This window comes from Mycteria americana, chromosome 1 (genome assembly GCF_035582795.1).
Source record: "Mycteria americana isolate JAX WOST 10 ecotype Jacksonville Zoo and Gardens chromosome 1, USCA_MyAme_1.0, whole genome shotgun sequence".
In the NCBI taxonomy this organism is placed as follows: Eukaryota; Metazoa; Chordata; class Aves; order Ciconiiformes; family Ciconiidae; genus Mycteria; species Mycteria americana.
Window position 1 is genome coordinate 60,460,323 of NC_134365.1, and position 19,067 is coordinate 60,479,389.

At 42.1% G+C, this 19,067-nt stretch overlaps 1 protein-coding gene across 4 annotated transcripts in view; it reads left to right on the forward strand.

Moving 5' to 3' along the window:
- LARGE1 (LARGE xylosyl- and glucuronyltransferase 1) overlaps positions 1 to 18,594 on the forward strand; it is a 303,277-nt gene extending 284,683 nt beyond the window's left edge. For 3 of the 4 annotated variants that reach the window (XM_075501659.1, XM_075501666.1, XM_075501649.1), the window contains 2 exons: positions 3,437 to 3,632; positions 7,871 to 18,594. In XM_075501659.1, coding sequence (XP_075357774.1) covers positions 3,437 to 3,632; positions 7,871 to 8,068 — 394 coding nt within the window. In that variant the 3' untranslated portion in view covers positions 8,069 to 18,594. The remainder of the gene's footprint in view (positions 1 to 3,436; positions 3,633 to 7,870) is intronic. The other variant, XR_012775792.1, reaches the window with a different exon arrangement.
- Positions 18,595 to 19,067: the final 473 nt, after the last annotated feature.

Below are 19,067 nucleotides of genomic sequence, written 5' to 3' on the forward strand. Positions count from 1 at the left end.
AAAGCAGCTGTGATCTGGGCTGAGAATTTCCACCTCCACCTTCAAGGTGCTTTAATAACGCTGCAATTCGAGGCTGAGCGGGTGGGAGTGAGCCGGGGAGGACTGCTGTGACAGTGATTGCTGAGAGTGCCTGCAGCATCCCAGTCCCTCACACCACATGGTAGATTACAATCTTTCCCTCACTGAAATTGCTTTTGTCACCTCTTTTCCAAATGGTGACCTTTTCTACCTCTGGGCAGCTAAGAAGTACAAAACAGCTCTCAATTACCTCCCCCAGTCAGCACCAGAAGAAAAGAGAAGACGCGTGAGCATCAACGGCTGGCAAGGTGTGCTGTATGGAAACCCTCCGTGGCAGTGGGTTGCTCTGTGCCAGCTTGCTGGCTTTGTTTGCAGGTGCTGGCTGTGACTGTGCCTCACAAGGATGTGTCCGCTCAGTGCCTGGGTAATAGCTGATGAACCACAAATGTACTGCCGACACAGCTTTCAGGCACAAGGAATACCACAGCTGGTAGAACACGCATCCTATTGAGAAAACATAACCAGCAACAGCTGATTAACTAATTAACTGATTGCATCCACAATCCAGCAAAATGTTTAAGCATCTGAGAACAGAACTGGGAGAGTTTTTCTTTCACCAAATCATCTCTCTCACTGAAACAGGAAGCTTTGAGGGACAAGGCAAGGAGGAAGAACACTCTGAGAAGAATAATGATTTCATTTTGATAACTTTAGAGAAGTTTACTATAGTTTTGAAATTTTATTTTAAATACAAGCAATCGATAATGAAAGTAAGATGAAACATTTGACCCAAAGCAGGGGGGTGTTGTGCAGTTGTGTTTCCATGAACCGTAGGAAAGAAACTCGTCATCATTTTACGGAGATCAAATTATTTGGTTTGGATTTGTCAAAATTGCCAGCATAGTGAAAAATACGTTGTTCACAATTTTCACAAAGTTCTCCTGGGAGTCAGTGAGATTGAGTGCGGCCTTAAAATTCAATGTGCATTTAAATCTTGAGTGAGAAGGGCCTGAGCAGGAAAATTAGATTTATTCATTTGTTCTGTGAGATGGAAGACCAATACAGACAGTGAACCACTTCTCACAACTGCGTCACTGAGAGTAAAGTCTGTTGGAAATTACTCACTCTTTTATGGTAGCTTTCTCTATATGGACATCCATATAATGATGTCTGCATATCTTACTTTGCAGTACATTTCATGTGATGATCAGCCATTGGCCAAGACCTAGCTCCAGCAGATTATATGTGTGTGTGTAAATATATATGTGTAGACCCATATATATTGTATGTATGTAATCCTGAACTCTCACAGGTTTGTTTCCAGTCTATTCCTTTATAATTAGCGTGTGCACACCTTATTTGAGCATCCTGTACTCATTTTCCTCTTTGTCGTGACCTTAGCCATCATTTTGTCTTCCTTTTGCCCCACACTCACATCAGGCACTCTGAAGAGGCAAGTAGATCATCTGTGGTGTCATTTTGTTTGGTACAATCAGGTCTATTCTTTCCTTTCTGCTTTGTTTTGTCTCTCCAATCTCACTTCTGTATTTTCCCTTCATTGTCTCTTCCCCTTTTTTTTTTTCCTGCTGGTCAGCTCTCTTGACTCACAGAGGTTATACCTGAGCTGCTCTAACTGCTTACACTGCTTTCCCCAAGAAGGGTGGAAAGAAATTGATGTTTTTATGGTTAGCATCATGTTCCCCCCGCCCTGTTTAGAGTGTTACTAGAATAGCAGCAGCATTTGACTGCTGCTCTGCAGGAATCTCTGAATTAACCAAAGTTTGTATGGGGCTTTAAAGATACAAATCGCTTCATAAGTGTTTAGTAGTCATTATCGTTATTATCATAATTAATTTCAAAATGCCAGAGGTAGGATGTTAGAAGATACAGCATCTCCCACAATCCCATATCATTTTAAACCCCACATTGTGGTTGTGCTTTTTTCCAGCGTAGGTAGCTGCCCATTAGCGACTGGGTACGTTACCAACTCATTGAGTAACGGGATAGGCTTTTTGGAGATGATTCTAAAGGGCATTAAGGATTGTAAGCATCTTTGTGAATCTGGTACTGGTTTCTAATAACCTCTAGAGAATTAATTCACTATCAGTTTCTTTAATACAGAAGGGCTTTGTTTTTCCAGGTTCCCAAGCCAGATATCTGAAAGTGATGCAACCTGTTTGCAGTTTAGAAATGCAGCCTTCAAAGGACCATACGTTACTTGGGACCCCAGTGCTATCCTAATAATTCTGTCCTCCTGCACTGCCTCTGAACAAGGCGAGGCAGCAAAGCTGAACACCTCTGTTTTTCCAGTTATAAGCCATACGAATATACAGTCAAAGTGGAAACTCTTAGGTTGTGATTTTATGTCCCTGTTTTTAGCAATGGCTTGCAATGTTCCGAGAATTTCTGGGGTTGAAGCGTTACCTCAGGTCCTAATTCTGCAAATATTTAACGCTCAAATCCCTTTACTTTAGCACATGAGTCATCCTTGTGAATTCAATGTACCTTACGTTACAAACTGGCAGGATGTTTGTTTTGCCCCTTCTGTTACACATCTCAGAGCATTGTAATACAGATGGCCTGCTATGCCTTTGTTTCATTATTTAATCTATGAGTCTGAGGAAAGAGCCTGTCTCATTGATTTTTGGAAAGGTGTAAGAAGAATAAGTAGGCGAGAGAGTCATTGACCCTGGCACTAATGGGGTGGATTCAAGCTGTGCTTGGAAGAGACCTGCTGTGACCTAAACAAGATTAACGAAGTAAAAAAGGATCTTTTTCTGTAAATCAAATTGATTACCTTACTTAGGATCACATGGGTACTCCCCACAATGTAGAAAGTACAGCAGAAAGCCTTTATGTAATATTTTACTTATTAATTTAATTATGCACTTTGGCTCCTGCCATAGTAATAACGGTAATTAATAAAACAGAACATCTATCCAGAGCTGCAGGTGTCTCTCATACAAATTATAAAATTGCATATAAAACAGATCGTGAATGTCACTGTGGTGTAGAAATAGCTAATTTTAGGGACCTTGTCTGAGCTACAGAATTTCACACTGATTTTAGAGCACTGATACAGCTGCTTGGTTGCTAGGAACGAGACACAGCACTTTGTAGTGCAGATGAACTGTCTGTGTACTTTGTAATTGTTTCTCACATTAGCGTTAGGTAGTGTTTTCACACTGACCTTCACCAACTAGATGTGTTTAAGCATTGAGCACATAGAGGCTCTGGGAAGCGTGCTGGAAATAGTCCTAGAAATTGCCTCTGATATGTCCTGAAAATGATGATGTGAACTGTAAGCTAATGTCCTTATTTTTGAGCATTTCATCTAACACGTAACATTTTGTTGCCTCGCCAAGATGCGTTCTGTCTAATTGCTTCCCCACGACCGTGACATTTATGTCTGTTTAAGGTATCACGTCTGGACAAAAGGGCATGCGCCAACGAACTTTGCCAAGTGGCGAACGGCCACCACTCCCTACCGCGTTGAGTGGGAAGCAGACTTTGAGCCATACGTTGTTGTGAGGAAGGACTGCCCAGAGTATGACAGGCGGTTTGTTGGATTTGGCTGGAACAAAGTAGCTCACATCATGGAACTGGATGCACAGGTGAGGAGACAACACCTGCATGTCTCACCCAGGGCTGGGCAGCAGGGTTTTTAAATGAAATCTGTGTTCTGTAGAAAGTCAGGCTTTGCATCACCAAAGTGCTCATCTGGCCTTACTGAGCTCCTTAATGAGTGCTTCTTGAGTTGGGAACACTTACTTTAGTCCTTGTCAAGCATTAAAAGGAGAACTGAGTCTGAATTAGTTTATTTGTCAGTGCTGAGAGAGTTGTTGTCTCTTAGTGGCACAATGCTGTGTGCCTGCCTCCAGCCCAACAGTGTGCCCGAGCATTGCAGCACTCGTTGCCAGTCACCTACTAGGGGATCTGTAGACCTAGCTGGAAATTTTTCAATTAAATAGAGGTTGGTGAGTCCCAAATGCTAATTTAGAATGCAAAAAACAATCTTAAATTGAATCCAAGGCAAGAATCTTCAATTTCTGGCCTGGATTTACAGCGCATCTCTGCAAAGACAAGGACTGTACATTTCCAAAGTCTGGCTGTGCGGCAGACTCTAAAGGATACAGGCACTTGATCCTTGGGCTACCTGCTTCTGGCATCTGTGACTTGGGATGGAGCTGCTGGGCAGAATATATAAGAATAAGGATGCAGAGAAACCTCAAGAGACCCAGACTGGCACTAGAGCTCTCAGAGCCAAGGTCCCTGTCACCGACCTAGATCTTAGAGACTGGCAGTGAATATGGCTCCACGGGAGCCCAGTGCTGCTGCTCACTGAAATGGCAGGATTTGCCTCTCTCTGCTGTTCTTGGATGTGAAGCTAACCACTGTGCTAATCAGCAGGGTCTGGGTCATGGCATTTCTTTTTATTTGGGTTTTTTTTTAGTTTGGTTTCAGTCCCAGTTTTTGAACTAGGAGCATTTCATGCTAAGCAAAACCCATACTTTTTGGCCATCTGTATCCTCCTATGCTAGCTTCTGCTATGGATCTGAAATATAGCTGATCCTTCTCTGCCCACCTCTTACCAGGCATGCAGCAAGTTACTGGGAGATTGAGTCTCTGGGGTGTGGGCTACAGTGTATTTGTGTGCAGGCACATATGTGGGAGGGTTATTTTCTACTTTTGCTTACAAAACCACACGGCTACCTTGGGCTGGCCAACACTTGCCCTCTGTTTGCAGAAGGACACTCCCAACAAATTAGTACCTACTTATGTTGAGAAAAAGTTATTACAGACTAGAAAAAATATTGTCCCTTATATTATTGTTAATAATAATACTTTGCTCTGCTATAGCACTTTAATTTTCCAGTGCACTTTCCAAACACTAATCAATTAACCATCAGTTATGGAGAGTGCCAGTGTAATGATTTATTATTTGTTAATCTGGGTAACAAGGCTTATGTTCCTACTGGCAGCTCTCAGCCAGCACTCACAATTTAACTCTTCTGTTCAGAGGCATTTGCCCAGCATACAGATTCACACATGGGAAATTGGAACATTTTTCAAAGTTGATCATAGCGCAGATATTTTAAATGGCCGTTGGATTGGAACTAACTCTGGGGAATTGTTTTTCTCACTCTTCCAGCCTTAAAAACATTCTCACATTGAAAAGAAGTTTCATTTTCATCTGTAGCAACATGGGTATTGGCCTGTTCTCCCAGAAAATCAGCCTGGAGGGGATGTGGGATTGCACAGCTACCTCCCCTTATGGCATTCCTCTGCTTCGGGGTGTCCACAGATCAGGTTGCTGCCAGCTGCTTGGCTGGCTTCATTATCAGCAGGCAGAGCAGCTTCTCGATTGAATTATTTCACTGCTCCTCACAACTGCAGTGTCTGTCAAGAGAACTGTTTCAGACTCCTTACCAAGGGCCTCTGCCACTACCATCCTTCAGAGCAGCACACAGCGTGGAGATAATCATCATTATTATTTTGGGGGCATGCAGATGTCCACTGAGCTGGATGCTGTACAAACACATAGATAATGACAGTCTCCATCTAAAGAATTTATAACCTGTGAGGTAGGGACAGAGGTTCCTGCAAGTGCATTGCTTTCTCAACAGACGTTTCCATGTAGTAGGGGTGGGTCATTAGGAAGCCTTTCCCTGCTCTTCCAGTGACTGTGGAACTAGACTGTGAGCAATCCTTTTTCCAGGACCCCAGCCCAGCATCTTTCAAAGGAGCTTATTAGCAGCAGACTTACAAGGTTTTGGAAGGCTTTATGTGCCTGAAGGCCTTTTGGAGGGATGGGAGCACCGCTGTGCTGAACAGTTTACACTGCAGAGCATAGACGGTCCCTGACCTGCAGGATTACAGACTTGAGATGCAAACAGAGAACAAAGAAAAGATTGTATGAGGGGGATGCATCTTCCTCTGAAGCTTCAGCCCTTAGTTTTAAGGTCCTGTAGAGACGTATTTTGTAGTTTGTAGTTTATCAGCTCGCCTCACTCCATTGTGCCAGCCTTTGTTTTCGTCTTTGGTTCCCCATTAGTTATAAGCCTCTTCCAGCTAAATAAGTTCTGCCTGTGAGCTTCAGATTATTTTGCTCTTGCTGTATGTTTGTCACTCCAAACAGAAGCTCAGAGGGGTCCATTCCCATATATGACAGCATCATAATTTGGCACAAAGATTTTCCACTTTAGCACTGTCTGGTAGGGAACAGGCATTCCCATAATGAGAGAGGAGCAGCCGTACAGCTGCATCTGCGCCTAGCTGTCCAACACATGCTACTGTTTCACAGGTGTCTCTGGGAAGGCACTGCAGCCTTAGCTGCACTTTGGGCTCACCAATCCCACTGCCTGAGTTGGGAAATGGATCCACATTGCATTCTGCTCACTTTTTTCCATTTTGTTTGGCCTTCATTTTGGGCTGTGTTGCTCAAACACTTGGTTTCTGGTAGCATGGTAACCCAGCAGCTTTCAGTCTTTTCTGGGTTGATCATATTTTGTTAGGTGAAGAAAGATTTATAGGTGAAACACTCATGTGTATTAGCGCAAGTCGGTTCTCTCCCATAAATCTCTTTCCCTAATAAAATATTTTTGAGTACTCTGCCTCTGTGCTGCAGATACTCTGTGTCTCTGCACAGACTCCTAAATCTACAAGTGACTGGACTTTGCAAACCAGGAGAAGTTGTGCACCATTTCTTTTAAAGCCAGCATGCTCTGTGGCTGTTCCCCTGCCCAGTGTCTTATGCAGAGATGGTTAATGAGTCAATACAGCAACAGTTGTAAATAGAAGCTGTGTGAGGACAATAGGAAATTTGCCTGTGGAGGCTTCAAAGTTTCTTTGTCATTTGCATCCCATACAACTCAGACGTTTTGAAATTCCATATGAAAAAAGAGGTAGCATCCTTGTGGTTAGCGTACTTCACTTGGCTACAGAATACTGAGGTTCACATCCCTTTTCTGCCCAGTTCCTTGCAGGAGCAGATACCTGGTTCTTGCACATCCTACACTAGTGAACTTTCAGCTTGTCTAAGAATCAGGTTTTGTCTAGCTTTGCTCTAATGTTCATATATTTAATTATAAAAATTGAAAAAATCTAACAGGATTAATTGAGACTTAAATGAACCATCATTTTTAAGAACAAAAATTGTCAAAGAACTTGGTCAGATATAAATAAAGACAATTAGTGAAGTAGTTTTAGAGGAGAGGGGGAATTAAAACAGTATCTCATACTTTGTAAGGAGAACTTAATTTGCGTAAAACCTTCTCAAAGCATATGGAATTAACAGGTCCATTTTCACACATCGCCTATAAAAGGTATCGTATTCCCCCCTCATTTCAGGTTTATAAATAGTTTTGGACAGTTTTCTGGCTGTAAGTATCTTAGTATACAGGCAAAGCAACATTTGTATTGCAATGGCTGCCTTTGTAAATACAGCTTATTCCAGCATCCCAAACAAGAAAAATTGTAGGGGCAAAAACATGCTTTTGCATGGACACTTGAGACTCATGCTGTGTGCAGTCACAGCTGTGTTGGTTGCAAGCACACTACTGCAAAATCTGTGCTGCAGACATGGCTTCAGGCACGCTTTTTGTACTGTTTCTCCATCATTTGGCTTACAAGGAGAAAAACATTTTAAAAGAGAAAGTAGATCTTCCATAAAACCAAGAAAAAGCAACTTCAAAAAAAGAAGGTTTATTTGGCATATCTGTATGGGTTTGTTGTTTCCGAGACCCGCACTGCACTGTTACGTGATGGAGCATGTTTGACTGTGGAGGTACAGGAGAGATGCATTGCAAGAGGGCTCGGGAACACCCTCACAGCCCGTGTCTTTCTCCCCCAGGAGTATGAGTTCACGGTGCTGCCCAACGCCTACATGATCCACATGCCGCACGCCCCCAGCTTCGACATCACCAAGTTTCGCTCCAACAAGCAATACCGCATCTGTCTCAAGACCCTGAAGGAGGAGTTCCAGCAGGATATGTCACGCCACTACGGCTTTGCAGCCCTCAAATATCTCACGGCAGAGAACAACAGCTAGCACAATGGAGCCCGTGTGCGGGAAACAGGGACACCGGAGGGAGGAGCCACTCAACGTTTGGGGCCCGGTCTTCAGACTTCGAACTGAGAAATACTTTCTGTTTTTATATCATACCCGGCAGTTCTAACAGTAGAAATTTGAAGTGACATGTCTTCAGACTATGCTCATTCGTCCCTTCCCCAACTACCCCAGGCCTTTCAGCTTTAGCATTCGTGAGGTGTCAGCGAGAGGGGCGGCCACGTGCCCGCCGTGCCGCCGGAGGTGGGGACTGGGCAGGGGCTGGGAACGCACACTGCTCTCCTAACTGCAGAGCAAAGACAGACCTTCAGAATATAGGATTTCATGTTGCTATTTAATAATTTGACATGCTTTTTATCTGTAAAGGAAGATCTTCGGGTCGCTGTCCTGTGAATTTCAAATCTGCACTACTCTAAAAGGGAACTTTCACCTGTGAACTTTCACAGGGGCCCTGTTAACATGGATGACCTTGTTAATGCAGGATGAGCCAAAGGTCTGAATTAGCCTTGAAAACGAAGGGGACGCTTATACAATACTGCACTCCAGAGAAGGTGTGTTACTGGTTTAGGTGTATACATGATACCGGTTGGTCTTTTATTCTCAAATTAGTTGTTTTATCAGGAAAATCCCCTATACCCCACCCTGCCTTTTCCCCAGTCCTAAATGCTGCTCCTTTCCTTGCCAAGGAAATGTCTCCCTTGTGTTTCTTTCCCATCTTCAGATCTGGTGGTCCAGTAAAGAAGATCAGTAGCTCTGCCAGAAAGTGAACAAAACTTGTCAGTGTAAGGTCTGTTTTACCAGAGCAACTTGTTCGTGTGTGTCTTGTAAAATAAAGGGCCTGGCTGTAACTCTTTATCTATTTTAGGCAAGATTGGATTTTCCCTATAAGGCACATTGTGCAGGGGGATATTGATTTGTAGGCTCATTTCAGTGCATGCCCGTCCGTGAAGGCGTTGGGCCTTGGGCTTTAAGTGGACTTCTTTGCTGAACAGGGATTATGTATGCCATGCTGAACATGGCAACTAGTAGCCTTGGTGCTCTCCTGCTGCCTGCTGCAAGGTCTCAGAACTACTTCGTTAAAGGAGTTTATAATTAAAAGGAGCAGAACTGTTAGGAATAAACTCCCCATTCCAGGGGGAGAAAAGAATGTGTTGGGAATCTGAGTGTGAGTGTTTGCTTGAACGTGGGCTGGTTAAGTTCACAACTTCGGTACACACAGGAGTATGCTGGAGGGCGGACAGGAAAGCTAACAAGTAAAATGCAGAAAACAAGACACTGGACTTTCTACCATTTTCTTTATTCTTCAGTATTAATGTTGTGTTTACATGGGATGAAGAGATGAGGTTTAATGCACTACCCCTTGCAGGGCTATTTGTAATTTCTGTTGCAATGTTAATAGAGAAAGCAGAAACAACTCAGTGAGAAATGCGTCTGTCTCCCTACCCCAGATCCCCATACAACCACACGTACCAATACCACTGCCTGAGTTGGGAATGGATCCACATTGTGTTCTGCTCACTTTTTTTCCATTTTGTTTTTCAGCCACTGGACCTTCTACTTTCCTCCTCACCTCATCCCTCTAGAGCTTGGTTTTATTTCTAACCTGACATTTCGTGAGAGCTTTCTGTTACGGTGGAAACCACGCGGTTAAACCAGACATTTAAACTACAAATATCAGTTCATCATGCTGTGTATATATAAGAAAAGCCAAAAAAGGCAACATCTTTGACAAGAAATAAAAAGGGGCGGGAGGCTATATGTAATTTTCACTTTTTCCCCTGGCGTGTTGGCTGCATAAGAATACATCACTGCATAATTTTCCAAAGTGCTTTTCTTCTGTTCTTAATGGCTTTATGTAAAGATTTACATAAAACGCTGGGAAGAGCTGGGAAGAAATGAAATGACTGCTCAGTCCTGGCTAAGATATATTTTAAAAAAAAACCCAAAATCTTAACTCCCCAAGTCCCATATTATTTACCATTAAGGGGCCAGGTCACTGCATTTTGAGAATGAGAAGAACCCTGCAGCACAGAGTCCCGTTGATTAGCTAACGTGCAGAAAGATACCAAAAGCTGATCCTAAGAGAGGCTAACACTGGTTGTACCTACATAAAATCTCCAGTCAGAGCTTCAGTGTGGCCACCATTATGTTTCATATATATTAAAAACTTTCATTTCCAGATGTACATGTCTCCTTGGCTTAACAATGTTGCCCAAGGATGGACTGGATTGCCCTGCAGCAGCATAACCTGTAGCACGGACCTGTATGTTGTTTGGGTGTGCCATTATCAACATGAACATTATTCTCTCCTCAGTGGTCGTGAGATGCAGATGGGGGAGCAGGGAGGTAATCATTTGCTACTTGGCTGTCTGTACAGCAAGTCCTGGCACCTCCCGGGTAGGCTTAAGTGTGCTGGCTGGTGTAACCAGCTCGAAGATTGGTAGTAGGTTCAAAGAGCCCCTTTTTTTCCCTTAATAGACACTGCACTGACTTGAACCTGTCATGTCGTGTTTGTCTATGCGCTTCATAATTTGGGAGGTGTGGGGCTTGGGTTTTTTTAACACATTTCAGCCAATTTACATGATAGCAAATTAGGATTACATAGTTGTCTGTAACTGCCAGGGTTCCTCCAACACCATGAAAAAAACAACAACAACAAAAATCCCCAACTCAGTTATAACACTGACTGTCTTCCAGTCCTCTGCTGTAGTAGGTATTTGCTAGCAACTTTGTTACTTCTCAGTTTTCTCCTGAAGTCTTCAAGAAATATCAGATAAACCTGGTGACTTAATGCCTTTGATTTATTGATTTGTTCCACCAACTCCTCTCTTGAGTCTTCAGTCTATGACCTCTCCTTATCTTTGATATTTGGAAAGTGTGAGTCTCTCATTTAGGTATCACTCCAGCACCCTCTCTGGTGAAGACTGATGCAAATAAATCATTTAGACTCTTGGCAATGTCCTTATTGTCTTTAATTGTTTCTTCTACTTACTGTTTGGGGTGGCCTACCGGTTATCTCCGGTTTTCTGCTTTTGGTGTACTGAGCAAATGTGTGTTTTCAGTTTTAACTTCATACTATTTGCTCTTCAAATTCCCTCTTCGCTTGCTCAAACTCCATCTTAACTATTACATACCCTCCTTTCAGCTTTACAAAGTTTTGATTTCCGTTCTCTGAAGGTTTCCTATTTGGCCTGAATAACTTCTAAAATTTCCAGTTTAGTCATACCAGCATTTCCTTGTCCTTGTCTTCCATTTATCTAAGGGAATACCCATATTCCATGGCTATTTATAAGCCCTTTCCATTTTTAACCTGAGGATTTCAGTTTTTCTTTTCTTTTTATTTAGGGCCACTGATTCTTTCTTTAAAAGGAAAAAGAGGTTTTTGTTTTTAAATTTTTATATCAAATATCACCCTACTAGGTTTTGGGTGTTTGTATTTTCCTCTTTAACCTTCCTAAATGCTAACCTTTTCCTAGTCAAGGGATCAGAAATAAAATCCTACAAAATTCTTTTGTTCTTCTAATTTGGGGTATTATCTTGACACATTTTGTTTTGTGTCTCCCTTTTCCCTTTCCGCTCCAAAACACTGACACATGTGAGTCACTGCAAACTTTTCAGTCTCCTAAGCCCCTTCCAGCACCAGAGCCTGAACTGTGTATTTCCCAGCACCTCCTCACATCCCACCACATTTCAGACATAATTACTGTGCCAAATAATAATCTGCTGGCTGGCACCCAATCCGACTATTTTTGTTTTCATGCTTCTCCCTTTGATATAACAGGCTTTGCAAGTTTAAGTTTTGGGCAAAGCACTTGCCTTTATTTAATGCCTTATTGTAACCCTCTAATATGTTTCCATGATTTCTCTCTGTTGTCACAGTATATACCTTCAAACCTTTGGCTGTAGTTTCCATCCTATCATTTTCTGGCTAAGGGTCATCTACCATTTGCCTACCTGGCAGACCTAGAAAATGTCTTTGTTTATCCCAAATAGTCCTTAGTATCTATCAGATTTTTTTCCAAATCCTCCTTTCAGTAATTCCTTCCAGCCTTGCTAGTTTCCTATGTGAGCAGTCGGGTTGCACTTCATAATTTGCAATTTTTATTCTATTAGTAATCATCATCTTGGACTCAGTGACATAAAGGAATTAGCAGCTGTACCTGCAGTTCCATCACTTTTGTTAGACTGAATATCAGATATGCTCACATTATTCCTAAAGTACTGATTTTTTACCTGGTAGGCTTCATGTGGTCTGTATGTAAATCATAAACTGCATTTTCCTTTTACTGCGACAAGTGGAGGCACTTTGTAGTGTTATTTGCAGTAGCTGTTGCAGCAGAGTAAGCCCTGTGTTGGAGGGAAAAGCACAAAAACCTTGTCAGAATTGTAGCTACTGTTTCTCTCCGCAGGGGAAAATAAGGCCCCTAGCACAGCTGAACAGTTTTATAAATGCCCTGCACAAAACACATTGCACATTATTTTCTGGTAGGTATAATCGTACATCGTCCAATTAAATATGAAAAATACATTTTTAATGTTCTCATTTTTACATGCAATTCTATCCAGAAGATAATGCATTTCCTTCTGCATTGTGCCAGTTTCCCCCATTACTCCAGCCTGCCTAATAGCCCCATCTGTTTTTGGCTGAGAAAGATTAATGACCAGCAGCACTAGGAGTCCTGGCAAATCAGCAGAGATATTACTCTTAGGCATTGCACAGGACATTCCTTCCTGCTCTGCCAGATACTGTGTGGGTGTTCCTCAGGTTTCAGTGCAGGAACAGGGAAACACAGCAAGCTGAGCAAGTGGGGTAAGCATCATTATTTATGAACTTCAACAAGGTCTAATACATTGGATGGTGGGAGTGCAAAAAAAAGAATGTATCATTGTTAGCTGAAAAAATATTTCAATTTTAGGAAAAGCAAGCAGCTAAGTTTCTACAACTCCAGTAAGTGAGACTGGAACAAATAAGTCACTAGTAGACAATGACAGCAAATAACCAGTATTTCCACTGCAGCATTGAAAATGCAGAAGCATTGATAGCTAAATGAAGTCATTTTTACAGTAGTAATACATAATGTATATCTAGACGGTATGTTTACATCCAAACACTTAGGTGAATTGGGGATTGTTTGAAGATTGTTACTTTGGTTCACAATATAAAATTAAGTTTGGAAAAGCTTCTGGCTGTGCACAGCAAATTATAGCTCAGGAAATGCTTACAAACCTGGTTTTAGAAATGCCTTGCTTTTATAGGAATTCGGTTTTGTCAGTAGTTATACATTCCCAAAGCAAGACACAAAGTCCTTGAGAATTTCAAAAGGATCTATGAACGTGTAAGTTGGCTTGAACATTTTCCTCTTATGAATACTTGGGATTTGGGGTTTGTTTGCTCTGCAGAGTAGAGTTGTTATGATCAGTTGAAAAAATAATCGGGGAATTAGAAAGCCAGCCAAATATTTATTTTTGTGATGGATTGTATGAAGGTATTTGTCCAGACACGTTGATGGGTACTGCAATGCAAGTGTTAGCTCATTGAGAGTGTCAGGATGCAAAAGATCTTAAACCCAGGCTAAGAACTTAGTATCTTTCCAGTCGTTCTGTGCTGTAGTTTCCCCCTATAGGATGAGAACAGCTGCCTGTCTCCCAGCTAATTACTGTTTCTGTAGGGTTAAAATGTCCTAAACCTCTGCAACATGGACTCATGGGAAGTCACTGTGCACGTGACAAAAGCCTCATTTGAGCTCCGTGGTCCTTTGCCATGAGATACAAGATTTCAATCCAAAAGAAATAGTTCTGACCCGGCAGTAAGTCTCCAATCAGGCGTGTAGACGTCACTCTCACCAAATATATTCGAGAAGAGGTCCCCAAACACGTGAGGCCAAGTAATTCAAGCCAAGCTAAGCCTATTCCTCAGTATTATGGCAACATAATTCTCAGACAATGGACGTGTGAATTTTCAGCATTAACCAACATATCACAAGACTCCTGCTAAGGCTGCAAAATCAGTCATGTGAAAGTTAGAGGATCTGAAATTTCAAGTTGCTGGTGGAGCCAGTGATTTGCTCATACAACTTCTTTCTGTCCCCTGGTACATATGTAATAGGACATAGTCTCTACACAATCATTTCCTGGGGTTTTTTTTTTTTTTTGAGGACTCCTCTTTCATTCTATGCACAGAGTGGATGGTACTCAGGGAATGAAGCAGCTGGGCGATACTTCTTTTTAGCTTTTGCTCTCATTGAGCTTTTCATAATATGATAGCTGCCTTGATTCTGAGCAAAGCCAGACTTTTTTTTTCTTTTTTTCCAAAGCATAGGTTTAAACTGTGATTTAGGAAAATCAATTATCCCCTGTGCTCTCAGGCTTTCTGAGCAGAATGCCTGCAGTTCTGTTCTACAGGCTTTTCTTCTGTGGAGGGAACCTACAGAGCTGATGGAAATTACACACTCGGAGGCCTTGTAGCACTCACCCCCAACCTATGAATGCTAACAGCTGAACATGCAAGACTGATGAATCCCAGCTCTTTCCAAGCATGTCTGCTCCCCCTTTGGGAGCACTCTAAAGGCTATTGGCACAGTCTGTCAGGAAAGCAGTGAAAAGATGGAGTAAATAATTGGGGGGCATGAGGGGTTTGTTTTAAGTAGCCAAATTTCCAGAGGAATGAGAAAGGCAAAAGCATTCTGAGGTCCCTCAGAAGATCTGTTCGTAGGATCTGTGGGTTGGACTAAGCTCATTCTGGATCTGTGGCATTTCTTATCCAACACTGGCCAATGTGGCCCACCTGTAGTAAATTCTGTGGGTTGTAAAATTCATGAAAGTCAGCACTGAGATTAAACCATTCTCAGCTCAAAGATGTTTAATTTGTTTCAATTCTTTGGATTCCCACATTGGTCTTTTGCTGCTCATATGAAAAGAAGAAAAAAAAAAAAGATAATAGCAGCTTGGTAACAGTAGGAGACTGACTACCCAGCCTTTTTTAAATTGTCAGCACTGGGGTCAATGGTTGGGGCAAAGCTGGAGTTAGCAAGGTTCGCAGAATTTCTTCTTTTGATCTGCCTGTGGATCTGTTGTTCCAGCGGTGCTCTCCAGCGATGCTATAAGGAAAGGAGAAGCTGCCTAATGCTGATTGATCCATGAACTCTTCATCCAGTCGGAACTAACCACCAGCAGTAGGAAGGAAGCCGCACCACTGTCTGCTTTGAGTTTTTTAGATGGCAATAGTGAGTTCAGTATGAAATGTATTATTCTGATAGACTTTGCTGAGCTTTTCTGCATTTTAGATGTATACTCGCTGTGAGTGACAGAGGCCCCTTGGGGTTAGGGAGAGATGGGACTCAGCGGTTTGCTGGTTCAGAAAGAGAACAAGACGTGTGTATTTTCCCTCAACACCTTGCCCAGTGTTTACTAATTATATTAGCACCAATTAATCCAGCTGGCCTGAGACTTGGTGTTCAGGCTGTGCAGTAAGCTTCTGCTCTCTGTGTTGATAACAGAACAAACAGATGAACAAAATGATGCTTTCTGTCCATAACATCAGTTAATATTGCCATACAGGTTCACATGGCTCATGGAGAGCTTACATCTTTTACTTTTCACTGTTAGGGTTTATTCAAAGAACAGCAAAGGCAATCCAAAAAAAGCAATGAGTTCTGTAAGGGACCCACAAGGATTAACATACATGAAGATTCATCAATGCAAAATACCCACCAGGTTAACCTGCCAGCTTTTGTCATGAAAGCAGAGAACACAGACACTGTCATCTTCTTTCTGATTACACTTCACAGAGCAAAACAAATGCATGTAGTAAAAACAACTCTCTGAATCAGATCATCGAAGACCCAAACATTTTATAATTTTTGTTGCTTTCATTTCCATTTTCATATGTGAAACTAACAATTTGCAAAACTTCCTTATTTTCTTAGGCTGATACAGCTTTCTTCCCCATCAATAAGACTTGCAAATATTACAGCATTGTCTGGGGTGAAGAATAGAACTGAGGGGTCATTCAGATGTCCTCAGCACCACTTTAGCACAGAGCCTGGAGAATTTTCTTTGCTTTGTGCTATCACAGGTTTTATTTCTATCTTAGTAATGTCTCTTCCAGTGAGTATGAAAGACCACTGGCTTGTGCTGTACCACTGCATGAGTTCATTACTAAGGCAATATCAATGCACTATGTTTCTGGCATGGCACCTGGGCCTCCACACAAATTTATTCTGCAGGGTTTTCTTCCACTTTTAATCTTCAAGCCTACACGTGAGAGAAAAATTCAGCAATTTGAAGCTGTAAGAATGGGATCACTATGTTTTGTTTTATTTTTAACATATGCATATTGTTCAAACTTTTCTGTCCACTACAACTATATATCTTCCAGAAAAATATTGTTTTGAGAGGAAGAGAGTCATTGCAAGGAATCCAACGGGGATGAAATCAGCAGCATTTGTAAAGATAAGTAACTTACTCAAACTGTAAGTTTTAGCACAAGTTTCTACAATTTACAAATTTGCTACAATTTTTGTAGGGCTCAGTTTCAGGATCCTTCCTCAGCCAGCCCATTCTAGGGTTTTGCCATTTTTCTCCACATTCCCAATCTGCTGTACACCTAAATCCATGTTTATACCAGCCTTAGGTAGGCGTTGGCAGGTATTTCAATTACAGTATAGACACTTTCCACAGTGTCAAGGTCTGGATATGACTATTACATAGAAAAAGACATCTCTGCATTGCTGGCTCCCTAAACCAGCAAGAACTCATTTTAAAAATAAGAGAAAAACAAACACTTGAGCTGCTGGGGAAGAGGAGAGAGAGAGACTTAGGCCTTTAATAGTTAATGCCAAAATAAGATAAGGTTGCTTAGGACCTGACACATTACTACAACTTGGTCACCATGCGTAAGACAGCAATGGTGACTCTGTGTGGCTCTGGAAGAAACAGTGACTTTAGAAGACTTGACATAGATCATTTGGTCTGAGGCCACAGGTTTTGCTTTTCCTATACACTTGAATTGCCTTTCACAAAGCCGTCTCCCATTAGCATCGTTCCCAATGGGCCAGCACTAACTAGCGTAACAAGTCTATAAACACTTCCTTTCCTTCCAAATTCACTATAGATCATGTTGGCATCACTTATGTTGGCATGTAGGTTTCTCCACCCTACAGCAGAGGGTCCAAAACCTGAAGAAAGGTAGCACCAAAGTGATCTAAGTACCAAATGTACCTTGCAGTGCCAGAATCCCTAGGCTTTTAGGTGCCCAGCTGGAAGCATTCAGGCCCAGATTCATGCCATGCAACTTGGCAGCTGTCTGAGCCCCACGATGTTGGAGTTGGTCCCTTGGTTTCCTTTGATAGTCGATGGAGTGAGTGGGACTTCTGCAGAGGGCATTTCTGTTCACCTAAGCCCTACGTCACCCTTTGCTCTCTGACTAGCAGAAAAGGTTACAGTGCTGATGGCCCCCACGCAGGTGCCTCAGGTGTAACCTGCCTGAAGTAACATGGGACAGATCTGGACCAGTGAGCATCAGTTTTAGAGCTTACCACCTACTCATTTAAGATTGCAGGTGTCAAAATCCCCTGGAAGCTAAGCAGTAAGTGCTACAAGGCCATATACTCAATATTAGCTGACAAACTTGAGAATAACAATCTATATGATGGAAAACGTGTGGGCAGATCAGCCACGGGAGGGGGGTGATTTGTGGACTCCAGAGATTGTGTTACGCATTGTGACAGCCAGCTTGTGCTAACAGCCAGGAAAGCGCTCGTTTTCAGCACAAAGCTGTGGGCTTCATAACGATGGTTAAAATATTACCCCTGGCATTGCTGGTCAAGTTACGCAACGTTTCTGTATTATCGCTGCGTAGCTCTGCCGAGAGCAGCGGCAGCATTTGCAATGTCTCAGCCAGCACTTTTCCAAAAGGGCAGGTAAGAAATCCGTGAGAAAGAAGGAAAAAAAAAAAATACCAACAGCCTTTCATGTGTCTTTCTTCTTATGAGTCAAACCTCATTCCTTTCCTGTCATGACCAAGGTGATTCTACATTCTCCAGAGGAAAACTGGGATATCGCAACCTTTAAGGTGAACCATGCATGAAACAAGGCTTGTCATTTTCTTGCAAGGCTTGCGGCACTGAAGGGTTTTGAATCTTCAACTCACCATCCTGTCAGTACATTATCTGACTGGCTGGCCTTGTGCTTGAACTAGTACTGAACCCTTTTGTTTCTTTCCCTGGGTTGGGGAAAGATCCTTGAGTAACATTTCAGGAAAGAGAAGCAAAAAATGTGTCTTTTTTCCTTCTGTTGCCCCATCTCCCAAGAGCCTCCCCCTCCAGGGTTAAACTGAGGCAACTTGCATTGGGCACAAACCACTTAGTTTACATGTATGCTTCAGTCCATGTGTAAGTTTTCTAGGTGACAATTTTATTGGGGAAAATGCTGTTTAGATTGTGTGTGCAAAATAAATGGCTTGTAAATATTTAAAAAAAAGGTTAATTTTCAGTTGTGCAATAAAATTGTGAAATAATCCTCTCAGTTCCTTCCAGTGTCTGACTTGACGTGCTGGTTTCAGGAGCGTACCAGCTGTTGTTTCTTCAGATGGAAACAAAAAAAGAGAGGTCGTGGACTGTTTTGTTTTCATCTTTAAGCTTTTTGTTACTTTTTAATTTTGCATTGTCATTCCCTTTAATCTGGTTTATTCCTCCAACCCTGGTTCAATCAGACACATTAGTACAAGGCTGTTCCCACTGAAGACAGGTGAGTCATTATCTGCTCAGAGTTAATCATGTTTATCTTCTTTACTTGACCTTGACCTACTTCCTGCTGTTGTCTTTCTGTAATCAAAGACAAGACTTTGGCAGACGAGGGGAGTTCATTCAGTTCATATTTAAGTAATACAGCAAGCAGATGGATACGCTACAATGAGTGACACCTCACCGCCACCATGGAAGCAAACCCAGATAACAGGTTAGTATTGCAAATGCTTCACCTG